This window comes from Lonchura striata, chromosome 3 (genome assembly GCF_046129695.1).
Source record: "Lonchura striata isolate bLonStr1 chromosome 3, bLonStr1.mat, whole genome shotgun sequence".
Taxonomy (NCBI): Eukaryota; Metazoa; Chordata; class Aves; order Passeriformes; family Estrildidae; genus Lonchura; species Lonchura striata.
This window is the reverse complement of record NC_134605.1, coordinates 35,583,709-35,598,072: the sequence shown is the minus strand read 5'-3', so window position 1 is coordinate 35,598,072 and position 14,364 is coordinate 35,583,709. Positions and strand designations below refer to the sequence as shown.

Here is a 14,364-nt window from a genome sequence, read left to right as displayed (position 1 = left end):
ACACTGGAACAAACCATGACAGAATAAAGATGTAATAAAACATATAAAACCACAACTCCACACAAAGGCACCTTTAACTCCTGCTGGATTGAAAGACAGAGTGATGATCCCCCACGGATTCCAGAAGAAAAACAGAGAAGCACTTTCCTTGGAAAGCAACAAGCTGTGGGTTCTGAAAGTACAGAGGCATATTACAGTTTGCCTCAGAAAAATCTGAATATGGTGCTGACATCCTGAAGATCAATGGTTTCAAAGAATTTCCTGTTCTCCAAACTATGCTACTGCTTAGCTCACCACTTACTTTTTCACTTTCACTCTGAATACCCTTTTAAGTATTAAGTCATTGCCAGGACTGAGGATGCAACTGGAGTCTAGAAACCCAAAAGTTCACTGAAAAGTTGAACTGATTTTTCTGGGGACCTAGTTCTCCGAGTATCTCACACCAAAGAGGTTTCAAAAATTGAAAAGTTTACCAGATATTTATCCAGTAATCTAAACATTCATTGAGAATTAAGGAGAGAGGAATTTGCAACCAAGGGTGATACAACCTTGTAAAAGCATTATATAAAAAAAAAGTAGAAATTACTTCTATATAATCCTAAGAAATTACATTAACTGCAGAAAACCTGTGTGACTGCTACACTACTAATGGAGGTAGTATTACAACCATCTGTGTCTTTCTACACAGGAACTTGTTTTTATCATAACTATATGGTCTTAAGGAATTCTTTCCCTAAATATACTTCAAATGAAAGCATGTGTTGGAATTCTTTGCTGTCCATTTCAAACCACCAGATTCATTCCCACAACGGCATGTAAACATGACATCCAGGAAGGGAGGAAAAAAAAATGCTTTTAGCATACATATTTCTTTTAAAACAAACACACAAAAAATCAGTTTCTCCCTTAACCTAGTGGCAACAATGTACTTTACTAATATTATATTCTATGTATCTCCATAATATAATCTCTGAATGCCAAGACTCAGCAGAATTGAATAGCAACTGTACTCAAATACTTCAAAAGCTTAACTTTAGCAAAAGGATGCATTATTCTATCAGCAACAAGAATGTAACACACTGTTACATACTTTTCATTCATGTTGTGTTTACTGGAGTTTATATAATATAAATATTTAAGACTGTACCATCTGAGAGACATTTTAAAGTATTAAATTATAGGAAATTATAACTTTGCACATTCTGACAATACAAACATTTCACATGCTACAAATCCCTTTATCATTCCAGTGCCCACAAATAAAAATGAAAATTGTTCATAACAGAATGGACTAAGCCAAGGAAACCAGCAAATCTACATGTTACACTCTGGTTTTGCTGCTTGAGTGGTTAACACTCCAGAATGCAATCCCTTTTAATTCTCTTAATGTTTCTCAATACACTGCTTACTCATTTTGTTACAAAATACTTCGTAATAAATTTGCAGGAAATTGAACTAAGACAAGCTCAGTAAAAAGGCAACTGGAAATATTTAACTGGATGCAAGATTCAGATAACTGAAGTGTTATAAAAAGAGACTAGAGAAAAAACTATTAATTACAATAATGTAACAAAACAGTAAGTACAATAAAGTTTTCTCTAAATTCAACCAATTCTCAATAAGAGTTCATAATTCAACTGAACTTCTCTGAAATTCCAGGCCTAAACTTCCATCTAGGGATAATAAAAACCCGATCTCAATTATAAAAAAAGCAAATCTTGCCATAGGACACAAACCAATTTCCCACATGCAGGGATTACTATCTGCAGTTCACAAAAAAAGAAGAACATGCCCAAGCAGACCTATTTTTAGCTCTGTATTTAAATGAACATCTTGCCTTACTAAATGTAAAATGTTTCTTTCCTCTGTGTTTGCAGTCATAGGTGTGGATAAATGCTAAACATTTGCTTTCTTTCTTTAGTCAATGCACAGGATCTGTTTTCTAGGTGTAAATTAGACTACACAAGTACTGCTGCTTTTAAAGGTAGAACAAAAGCCAACTAAAGAAAGAAACCTCAATCCTAACCCAACATCAATCTAACAACTAACATATCAGTTACAGAGCATGGACTGATTTGGCCACACGAACCATCAATAATCTATTAACACCCAGTACTCCAGAGTTTGAACAAGGAGACAGTTTAGGGAGATGTGTGCCCCTTTTCATCTACCCTCCACAAATCCTACAGCTCCCAGGCAATCCAAGCTTCCTTTAAGGCAGGATCAGTTGGCACAAGCAGCCCTTGGTGGTGAGTGCGGCACTTTTCTCAAGGCCTCACAGAGAGCAGAACCCCACCCCTCACTACAGCCCTGCTTATCCCAAGGTTGGGAAGCTCACTGATCCCATACACAAAGCCACTTTGCAGGACAGGAAGGAGAGGGGAGGGCCCCTCCTTCCAGCTCTTCCCTTCTCCATTCTCAGGAAGAGTGGCCGTAAGGAGAAAGGTGTAAGACTGGTACTGTGAGTATCAAAGTATCACTTCTCTATCAATACAACATTTTCTTCCTACACACACGCAGAACCAGGCAGTGCACAACTGAGGGACAAACTATGGCTTTCCCTGGCATATACACAGCTTTCTACTCCACTTCCAAGTTACACACTGAAAACAAACAGCCAACAAATTGAAAGCGAGGGGGAAAAATATAAAACCAAAACACCTCAGTTTTCAGTGTTCCTCCTGAGTCTCTATTAAGAAGGTAAGTGTTCAGGAGGTTTTATCCACTGTAGACTTACCACAACTTTACTGCAGGTCTTGCTTCTTTTGTTAACAATGTCTGCTGCAATGAGCTGAACAAGTTCACTATCAATCTGTCATCTGCTCCAGTGTGAGAGCACATCATCTTGACAAGTTTTTTTAAAGGTTCTCTTTTTTTTTTTCATTCTGTCTTAATTTTATACACACCTGTAGCACTTGTATGAAACAGACTATGTACCATTATGAGCTTGTTTCCAGTAAAGTCCCCAGTGTCTCACAAAGAGAAGGCCGGGGAGGTTTCACTTCATACTAATTGTGGACTTAAGTTTCCTCACCAAAATGAGGGAATGGCACATGGCATGGTCATGTGTAGAGCAGGCAGCAGCTAACAGCTCCCCCATCTTCTCACAGTGTTTTTACAGCCAGGTCTCACAGGAGGGAGGTTGGCTGCCAACCATGGCCAGGAGACAGACACTGTGTTCAAAGTCTGCATTATTGCTGATTCAGGTCAGCCTCCCCTGAAGCTGTCATACCAATTGCACTTACAGAGATTTGTTTTGTGTTGTGGGACCATCTTCAGGTGTGAGCACTCTATTTCTTTTAAGATGCAAAGAAAAAAATATGTTGAAATAATAAAAAGCTAAACTCAAAACACAAGCACTCCAAGAATGCACCTAAATGTATTTCAACCTTATAGTGGTGTTCATTCCACAAGACCAGACTACACCTTGTCCAAAATAAAACACTAAGCCCTGAAACACACGTGCACTGGGCCTCACGTCATCAAACCCAAAGGGTTTCCATGCTATTTGCTAATGTAGACAAAGACTACAAGAATTTGGACCCTGCAGTTCTACCCTTTCAGTAAGTGAAAAAATAAAGCAAAGTAGAATTACCACCAAGGCCTAACAAGAGCTTTCCCACTACAAAAGCCCATTTACAGTACATGAAAATCAAAAATTTTATTTACATATTACAGTAGCAAGCACAGCAAAGGCAAAACCAAGTTTCTCAAACTTTCAGTTTTTCAATTCTGAATTGTTTAAAAATCGCATCAAAGGATAGATTAAAAAGGACTAATGTCAAAGTAGTTTGTCTCTTTAAAACTCAGATATTAAATTTTGATTTAGGCATGATTTGAAGGAGACCGATATTGCTTTTACTGAGATGATGGTCTTGGAATGAGAAGAAACAACAGTGGGGACAGTATGTTATAGTTAGGCTTTGTATACACAATATAAGTAAACAGAACTTGGTAAAATTCAAAGCCACAAAACTGATTAAGCACAAGCCTCGAGAACCAGTTGTGACCAGAAAGCCACCAGGAAGAACAGCTGCAAACATTTGGAGTACTTGGTTCTGATGATGAAAATACAGCTCTCCTGGATACCCCTTTCTAAGAGCTGAAGACAGAAAAAGAGTAGATTCTGAGCAACCCATACTAAAATGTTTAGTGACACAGTTTTACATCTAAATTGGAGGACTCTTAAGTTTCCAGGTCCGGATCCTAACCCTATTCCAGGACAAGACCTAAACATGCAATCTTTCCCTCACCTTCCCCAAGAAATTCAGGAGCACAAGGTGGCAAGAACTTAGGGCACACTCTATCCAGGTGATCAGGAGCCTCTGGGTTACACTGCCATGTGCCCATGTCCTGAAGGGGATACAAAGCTGTAGCATGCTTATTCAGCTACAGCAAGAAGTACAGCTCTTGAAATTTAGGGAGGAGGTGGCTCAAATTGAACAGAAGTACACAAGCAGAGGCCATGCAGATTCCGAAAGTGAACAAAAGGGACCCTTCCTCAGGGCAAGTATTCACACAATTTTCTAGTCTCCTGCCTCTACAGCAGCAATTTTCTTATTCTGAAAAATAAATTAAACCTCTGTAATGTCTTTATTTAACATTGAGTCAGGCAGCCTTTTTAAAAAGAGAATTAGGAATATAATACTTTAATAGAAAGAAAAAGCCAATTCTTTCCTGCTTTCATATTTTCTGATGACCTTCCCAAGGTGCCCAAGCACATGACAGACAGCTCATGATCAAACTCATAGAATTCAGTCCAGTTCCAACACTAAAGTACTAGCCCTATGCAGGGAATACACACATGCACACACACAACACCTTCAGCTAAGAAAGACTTAACGCCCTTTTAATCTTAATTGACAATGATGGCATACCTGGATTCTACACAGACAGCAATTTCTTTCCCTATAGGAAATTTACTCTGAATGTGTTGCTTCAAAATCCACTTCCTCGCCTCTTTGCCCTATGAGCCTTTCTTACACCCCTGCAGTAAAAAACTCATGCCATTAAAAACTTCTGGCTCTCTCCTTCCCATTTTTTTAACCATCCAGTTTACATTGAGATCACTCACAAACAACTGCTATTAATACTCCAGACAGAACATATTATACATTTCACAAGGGGTTTACTACTACAAGGTGGCTCTTCCCATTTATCTTTTTAAGATATCAGATTCTCCATGCAATAGGTAATTTTCTCTTACATTCCCAATATGAAAAACAGCTCCTTGTATCATTAAGCAAACAAAACCAGAACAAGCAGAAGAGCCCATTTTGTAGAAGTAGCTTTAACTAACAGAAATTTAGTAGTAAGTAATGAAGTAGGAGACAACAGACTTCAACAAGATAAACATGCATTTGGGTGGTGGGAACTCCTGACTTCCAGCACAGGTCTTTCTGACAGTTGTTATAACTTGTCCAAGACCACATTTAATCTATGGCTTAATTTCCATAAATGAAATAACAAAAACCCCACACTCTAAGCTTTACTTGCCTTACAGACACGTTACAGAGCTAATTAACGTTTCTATAAAGCTCTGTTATGCAACAAGTACTAAACAAAAGTGGTTTTTCCAGCCTTGGTGGTATCTCATTACTGCACTTGCACAGATTATAACCTATGATAACTATGACTGGAAGACAATCCTCATCCTAAACCCTTTCACATGCTTCTGACTTTCCAAGATGTTTACTGTTGTGGTTCAATTTTTCCCACCTTTTTCTTTACCCAAAGTTGGATGATGTTATGAAAGCTTCAAAAATGTTAGTTTTCATTGTTAGGCATCAATGCCCAGCATAAAGCAATTCTGAATACTTTTAATGCTGTTAGCGTTTCATCTTTTTAATTAGAATGATGTAGCTCTTCATAATTTAAGTAACTTTGAGTTTGAAAAAAGTTCTTAAAACTTTACAGTGTAAAACAAATATTAGGGACAGAGGGGGGAAAACCCTACATGCCTAAATTGGATATGGTAGGCACTCTCATACAGTTTACAGAAAGACAGAAGCTCACCTTCTGAGGACTGTCAGGCTTCCAAGAGAACATGAACAAATGTAAACACATCAGGCAGTTCAGCTTCAGACTAAAATTTAAATAAAAAGACTTGCAAAGTTCCCTTGCCTCCTCTATACAGATGCTGCCCTCTGACCTGCACAGGAACATTTCAAACACCCCCTGTTGCTGCTACTGAGGGAAAAGCAATGTGGCTGCCACTGCTCCCTGTGAGACTGCCACCTACCCAGGCAGAAGTCACCCAAGGGAGCAGCAGCCACAGCCTCACGCGTGAGAAAGCAGGGCTGGCAAACACCACCAGGCAAGGCAAAGGGAAGGGAAGGCAAGGCAGCCTAGCTGCAAGACCAGACCTCCACCCTTCACCCCCTCTTTCTGAGGGTTCCAGGCAGGCTTATTCACACAGGTGCAGCAGAGCAGAAACACATGCTACTTGTTCCAGCCTGGGATTACACCTGAGCTAATAAACCTCGCTGATCAGAGCTGGCTCTCAGCACTCTGGTTCTGGAAGCATGATGCAGACAAATGGAAGTTGGCTCTGGAAAGAGCCAGTATGGGTCTGGGGTTTATTAACTCGGGCTTTGCACCATGCAAAATAATAAAATCTGACCCTAGAGACTAAATAGCTTATTAAAGTGATACCGAGCCTGAACTAATAAACCCTGACAGAATCAAACTGACTTTGCATCAAGTCAGCTCAGGTGTGCCAGCATCTGTGGCACAGTTAATCCATTGCTGCAATAAGCCACTCAAAACCAACAGAGCCTGCTATCTGAATTCTAAAAACTCACTTAAAATTTTACAGGAAACAAAGGGGTTAACTGTTGTTCAGTTACAGATTTTCTTTTCTTCTGAAAGGAACATCAGGAGCTTCCAGAAAAGGTGATATCTGGCTTTTATGACTGTGAGACTAATCTTCCATAGCTGAATCAAGTCAATGCTGTCTCACGGTTTGCCTAAGCTACAAAACGGACAACTTCAGTACGTTCAGTGCTTCCCTTGGCCTGCCAAGAGAGGGGTGAAACTGAGAAAATCAAAGCCAAGTGTATTATACCACTGCCAGGAGGAATTAGAGTAGCATCAGACCAGGGAATAAAAATATTTAATGCTAAGGAGAGCCTAATATCAGAGGCAAAAAATGAGAAAATCCCGCTACTTTCTTTCTTTTAACTTTGTCTCTGCTACTCCATTCCTCCAGTTAACTGTATGAATTAGCCAAGTAATTAATGGATTTTAATTAAATTCTACATAAAAATCCAACTGTCTTAGTCCTTACTGAAGACTCTAAAAATAAAAGGGGATCAAAAAGAAAAGATGAATGATAATCAGAGAAGTGAAAAAGACAAAACATAAAGGACAAAAACAAAAGAAAATTACTTAATTTACAAACAAAAAAAGTTGCCTGGAAATGAAAGTTACTAGAAGACAGAGGAAAAGACATTAAAAAACCCAAAACATTGTTTGGGTCTTGTTTAAAATAGTGAAAATAAAATTGGTTGAAAATAACACAGTGAATACATTTTTCACCTAATGTCCTGAAATTACAAAGAGATTTTCTTAGCTAGTCTTTAAGCTAAGGTAGCTTAATTATCAAGCTCTGCAGTTAGCCTAAAAATACCACTATAAGCTGAAGGAAAATATTGTAGTACTTATAAGGTGTTAAGCAAAATGTGACTAACCTAACATAGCAACATGCATTTGAAAATGTTAATTTAGAAGAATATCTTAAATACATGTCTAACTTAGTAGGGAAATAGTGAAGTTTTGTCTTTAACTACTGTCATAAAGTCTTTGCTTCTTAGCAACAGGTCCGTGCAGGTCAAAGGTACTTGACCTTAGTCAGGATGACTAAAGTGATTGCTCCCTATTGTAAAAAATCCCACACAGGCACAAAAACCACTGGAAAAAAAAAAAATCTTTAAAGCATTGCTTACTGCAACTCTCTCAGGGACAGCAATGTGTCCTGTTGAACTACAGCAATATTCCCAGACCTATCCAATCTCACTGATACTTAAAGGAGTTTCTTGAAGACTTATGCCCTTCCAGTCTTTCCTGACCTCATGACATCACTCCAGTTTAGCCTTTTGCAATCATTCTGAGTCTTGGCTGAAACAGCAGAAATTCTTCTGCTTTCCCATCAGAAAGAACAATTGGACCATAGGAGGACTGACTCAATCAGTGTTATTTTATGCACAAATTTTGTGCTTCTAGTTATCCCAGTAAAGGTACATCACTCTACCTTCACCAAACCTACTTCTTTCATGTTGTTCAGTGCTTCAAAAATTCCATGGTGCAAGCACAGGATCATTCATGTGTCATACTGGTGAAGGGATAGTGTGGGTAGGTGGCAATTCCCTGCTCCCCACCTGTGCTCCTCTGGTAGATTCTTTACCCTGTTAAGCCCCCCATTCTGAAAACTCCTAAAAACCAAGAACTGATGGGGAGGGGATGTTCACACATACAAAGCCTCCACAAAGCTCTCTCCAAAAATGTCACTGTCTGTGCTACAAATAAATGCAAGAGACACCCACTATCCACCCTTTAGCAAAGGTGAAGGTTAGGAAGGAACGATTTAAAAGGATGGAAAGATCTGCCCTGTGGTTTCTGCAGCTCAGTCAGCACCCCTCTACCCACAGAGGATCCCAGCATCCGCCACCTCGCCAGGTGTAAGCCTGGTCACCTCGGGTCCCCCCACACGCCCCTCCCCGACCGCACGGCTACTTACGTTTGATGCACCGCTGGGAGCCCGTGGCCTTGCTCCAGCCGTGGCAGCACTGCCCCCCGCACACATTGACCCTGCGGGAACAGCAAACAAGGACGAGTGTCCGGCGGGGCGCGGGCGGGCCGCGGGGCGGGCGCCGGGCCGGGGAGGCAAAAGGCGGGAAGGACGAACGCTCCCGGTTGAACGCGACGCCGCAGCCGGGCACGGGGCCGCCGCAGGCTCCCGGCACGGGGGATCTGGCCTCGCGCCCCGCCTCACGTGCCGCGGGTGTTCCACGCCCAAGGCGCGCGCGCCGGGCAAGGGGCCGGGCCGGTGATGCCGCGGTGCCCCCGGAGCCCGGCAGGCAATGCCGCCGTGCCCCCGGACAGCCCCCCGCCCTCTCCCCCCTCCCTCCGACCGCGACGGAGATGCCGGCGGTGGTCGGGAGCTGCGGCGGTGGAGCGGGGGACGTGCGGGACGGAAGGGCGCCTTACCCCGGCAGCGGCGGCAGCTGGTGCTTCTGGCGAAGGGGCAGGGCGGCGCTGCTGTTGCCGTGGGGGCCCGGCGGCGCCTTGAGCCGCGAGCTGAAGCGGGCCGGCTTGGCGGAGGAGGCGTGAGCGGCGGAGTTGGAGTGGATCTGGCCGGCGGGGCCCAAGCGGAGCTGGACGGCGGCGCTGCCCGGCTTGCTTATCCGCCGGCTCCGCTCCAGGGGTCCGCCGCCGGTACCGTAGCGCGTGTTCAGCTGCACATTGAACATACGCTGCTGCTGCTGCTCCCCCCCGAGGAGGGTCGGGCGCTGCTGCTGGCTGCCAGAGGAGCTCCCCCGACCGGGCTGCAGGATGTACGTGATCCTCCTTAGCCTGCCCTTTTCGGAAGCTGCGAGCCCTGGTGACAAAAGCGCACAGGCAGTGAGGAGGAGAAGGAAGCCCCATCTGATCCGACCCATTTCCACAGCGGGAGCCCCTGCAGCTGGCGAACTTCGCGGAGCTGTGGTGCGAGGGTTTTCTCTCCGCCAAAGGACGCGTGTGCCTGCGACCTGCGCCCGGGGCGCGGATCCCTCCTCCGCTCGCTGCCCCCCAACCTGCTCCGGGCGGGGCAGAGACGGAAAAAGCCTCAGGATCCTCCCGTCCTCCCCCCAAACTGTTAGGAAAGTTCAGCAAACACTTCGCCCCGTAGAGCACGAAAACATCGTTGGAAGAAAGGAAGCGGCGGGTGCGAGCCGAGCTGCGAGCCGGAGCGGGAAGGGAGGAGGAGCAGCAGGGGAAGGGTGTTTGCTGGAGGGGGGGTGGTCGCAATGGAGAGCAGATGTCTCGGTTGCCGGAGCTGCCAGGGGTCTGCCCGCGTGTGTAAGGAACGGCCCTAAAGCCAGTGCGGGCTGTTCCGAAGCCCCTCTTTAAGAGTTTCTCGGCGAGTGAGCGTGTGCGGAGGGGAGGGGGCGGGCGGAGGGTGCCCCGGTGCCGGCCCCGGCCCCGCGCAGCCAATCTGGGCCGCCGTGACGTCAGGGGCGCTCCCGGGCGGAGGGGCCCAGCCGGGCCAGGTGACCGCGGGTGGGGAGGGGGAGGCCGCGGGGTCCGGCCTCCGGAGCCTCGGGAATACCTGTTCGAACCTGCCGTCTGCCTGGGACCCGGCCCGCACAGCTGCCCCAGCTGCTGTGGCAGCGTGCGTGTACTTCGGCAATAGCTGAACCTCTCTCTTGTATTTCAATGGAGGTGAGGCTTTAAAGCCCCAAATGCGTAATATACGTGCTTCACTGTAGGTGGAGACTCGATGAAAGCGCTTTACACAAGTTTAAGGTAAGCACATTCCTCCGTCTCAGCCAGAGGTTGCTCTTAGCAGGATTAGGAGGGACTATATTGTTCCTTGTTTTTCTTTATGTTCGTAAAGCAGTATGTATTAGTAAAGACTGAAATACAAACCACAATTGTATACTCGTAATTAATGTATAAGCAAAACTGCCCACGTTTTTCTCCAGTGTGTCTTAACCACTTTAGCACTGTAAACAAAAAAAGTTCACAAATTAACCTGAAGGTACATCTTTTAAAATACTCAGAAGCTGATATGTCCAAGTTCTTTCCAAGAAACTATGTGGAGAATCAGTTTGCAAATCCAATAGATTGGAATTCAGGTCCTCCTCCCAGGGTTCTCCTCTGCTCTTTTCCAGAACTTTAAGGACACTGACCCCAGCTTCAAACTGATGAGATTTTGCTCTTAAATGCTCTTAGCACAACTACACAGACGGCAAGGGGAACAGGAGGATTTTATGTTGACTCGATTCTAGGCAAAAGCCAGTGTTAGGAGCACAACAGTCCCTTCCTCTTCAGTTCTCATCTATTTAAAACTGCTCAAAATTAAATAGATGTTTTAAATAGATGATGATTTGGAGCTTGCTATAGTCACAGTGTAAGGGATCCACATCAATGTTAAAGGCTTCTGCTTCTGTGCCTCCAGTGGTCTGAACTGAATTGAAACCCAGTGTTTGAAAAGAAAATGCTACAATACTTGGGTATTCTAAATCCAGAGTGGGTTAAATGAGAATCAAACTCTGTGATGCTTCAGAGAAAAACTAAGATAAAGCCTAAACATTTCAGAGCCCCAGTTTGAAGTTAGCTGGGAAGTTAACTGTGAGACTGCTGCCTCTTCTCATAGCAAACATATACAACTATTGTCTTTTTAACTTGGAAGACATTCCCAGCAAGTAAACTCTTCAGCCTTCCAGAAGCTAATTACTGTGAATCCCTACTATGCTGTTTTTACAGTATTTAGGGAACAAAAAACCACCTTGAAACCAGTGTAGGGAGGTGGGGACTAAGTGGTGAGAAACTGATGTGATACTCAGGACTGTTGCTCTGCACAAGGCTACTGTCCTTCAGAAGTTTTCCAGAATGAGATCACAACTCTGTGTGTGGCTGGGTTTGTTACACAGAGGGCAAACACTGCATCATTCCACAGCAGAAGCCAGTTGCTTTTAAGAAATGTGAGGTTTAAGTCATGTCAAGCAGGGGGCAAATGTGGTGTATTACTGGCTACTGTACAGCAAATGGTAAGGAACCTCAAGGGAAAAAGGGAAATATAGCCATAAAGGTGGATGCCTTGCATAGGGTCACTGAGGCATAAAACCATTTTAGTATTATCTGAAATTAATTGCTAGAGGTCAAGCACTTGTCACAAATTTACATGGCAGATCTGATTTTCAGTGTTCTCTCTTTTTTTTTTTCTCCTCTAGCAAGGAAATCCACACTTGTCAATTTGTGTGCTATCTGGTTTTGTTTCTTCCCTCCCTCTCCTTCTTTTCCACAAGGTCTTGGATGTTAGGGACCAGGTTTGGCTTCAGTAACACATCAGGTTGGCCACATAAGTTTTGACAGCTAAAAGAGGACTTCAGTGAACCACCACTGCAAACTAAATCTCAGCTCAAAATTTCTTCACCTGTAGAAGTTTCTGCTTCCAAAGGACAAGAAGTTCATCCAGCACAGATCAGCATCAGAAAGATGCTGCCCTTTTAAAATCAAGCCAGGTGACTATAAAAGTTCTGAGGATTCTTTAGTAAATGGTGGCACTGCTTGTGGGAAACCTGCTCTGGCTGCCTTCCTAGCTCCTGTGGAAAAGACACAGACTTGAGTTAGCAGTGACAAACAGGAATTAGTATCTCACACCACCTTTCAGGCACAGCCCTCTTTTTTGAAGAAGAGTTGGGAAAGCAGTTTGCACTGTTTCTGTTCTTATCCCCTGTGGTTTGTGACTAAGTGGTGGACATAAGGAACATAAGTTCCTTAGTCTGTACACCACCCACCAGAGAGGCAGACCTCTGGATGCTCTGCTGTAAGGGTGAGGCTGAGAAGGTCAGAGCTGGTAGGAAGACTGGGAGCAGGACAGATGCAGGAGGCAGAACTGCTGCCCTCATGAGATGATATGACTGCTTCAAGGTTTGAAAGCTTAATGGACAGAGGAGAAGCCAGTTTGACAGTGTGAATATCTATAAGAAGACCCAAAATAGCATTATTCAAACCAAAAGAAAAGGAAGAACTAAACTGCCATATATGTTTTTGCTCAAGTCTCACGACTTTGGGGTCAGTCCCATGAGTTGAATGAAGGACAATAGTTTTGAGCTGTCAAAGCTGGCAGCACTCAGACCTCCACTGTTCTTTTCATCAAACTGTTGTCCTGTCTCATGGATGATGTGTTTGGGGCATTGGCTCACAGAACACAGGGACCTTTGCAGGATGCTTGGATGTGCTGTGTGTTATGCTGAGGGTGAAGCCATCTGAGCCAGCAATAAGCATCACAGTGCCACCACATCTCCCTGTGACTTGATACCCACATTAGCCAGGCAGTAAACTGAATGATCAGCAATGCCTGATGTGTCCAGCTACAGGGTCAGTAAATGGCCCTGGTGGGCTCCTAGATCCTTACAAGCAAGTCTTGGCTTGTAAGGAAAGCTGGACTGGGAGCTCACATTTAACACTAGAGTTTAACATGGCTAAATGCTGTATTTAGCCTCAATTTTGGCTATTTAAGAAAACTTCTACAGTACCGTAGCTCCATTAGCTTCAGTAATATTACTTCAAACTTCTTTTGAGCTAAAGGAGGAAAAGCAGTCTATAATTTCTTGTAAGCTGAGAATCAGCTGGAGACCTGTATTTGCTCTTTTCCTTTTCTGTACTATACAATTATCTGAAAAAAAGTCCTGTGTTTTACAGTATAAATTACATCCTTAGCCTTAACTCTGTACAGGTAACATGACTCTAATGTGGAGAGTATTTATTTTGAACAAAAGCAAACAGCTTAGTCTAGCTTTCATCAGAGCAGGAAAAAGAAGTAATTGGTGTTTATTATGTCACTAAAATGTATAGCACACGTGACTCTGAATCCATATGTGATTTGCAGAGTAAGACCATGTAGGTATAATTTCTGCATGCTATTTTTCAAACAGAACTGTACCTTCCAACTCTGATTGTTTGTTCCTTCAGGCAAAAACTGCAATTACTCTACAGTCTGTACTAATATCCTAAGGCCTCAAGGATCCTAAGGCCCTGTTCCTGAGTGCTACCACAGTATAAATATCATTAATAGTGTTTCACAAAAGGACAAGTCCTGCTCAGTCTGTTCATGTAGGTACTTAACACTCACTTCCTAACTCACTCACTAACTCAGACTAGGCCTGGATGGATGTGTGAGGCTTTGGAAGGAAGCAGCTGAGCTTTGCTGAACCCATTCACTAATGGTGACCTTCCTTGTGATTTGGAGGTCTCTGGTGACCATACTTGGCACATCCCTGTAATTCCAGACTCACACTACATTACCTTGGGTAACCAATCTTCTGCCTCCCCCTTCTTGGATTTGCTGAATCCAAGATGCATGAATGTGTCTACCCAAACACTTTTTCTGAAAGAACTCATCATCTCCCAAGGCCACACTCCCACTGGCACTGCAATCAGTGACTGCTGCATTAGGCACTGTAAACACAGCCTAAGCAACAAATCCTGCCAGCTCTTCTGACTGGAGCCACATGGCCCCTGAAGCAGCCTAGATCTTCAGGGGCCAAGAAGCTTTCATAATGAGCTTGCTCCATTATATGAATTCACACCTTGGAGCAGTACAGATCCTGTGTGGCACTCAGTTTCCAAAGCAGACAGATTAGCATGCAGATATTC

The 14,364-nt window shown here is 43.8% G+C and overlaps 1 protein-coding gene across 1 annotated transcript in view; it reads right to left on the bottom strand.

The window, feature by feature from the left end:
• The window catches only part of LTBP1 (latent transforming growth factor beta binding protein 1), a 188,567-nt gene extending 178,908 nt beyond the window's left edge, over positions 1-9,659 (bottom strand). Inside the window, exons 1-2 of the mRNA XM_031504314.2 lie at positions 9,208-9,659; positions 8,738-8,808 (exon numbers count right to left, since the gene is read on the bottom strand). Coding sequence (XP_031360174.2) covers positions 8,738-8,808; positions 9,208-9,659 — 523 coding nt within the window. The remainder of the gene's footprint in view (positions 1-8,737; positions 8,809-9,207) is intronic.
• Positions 9,660-14,364: the final 4,705 nt, after the last annotated feature.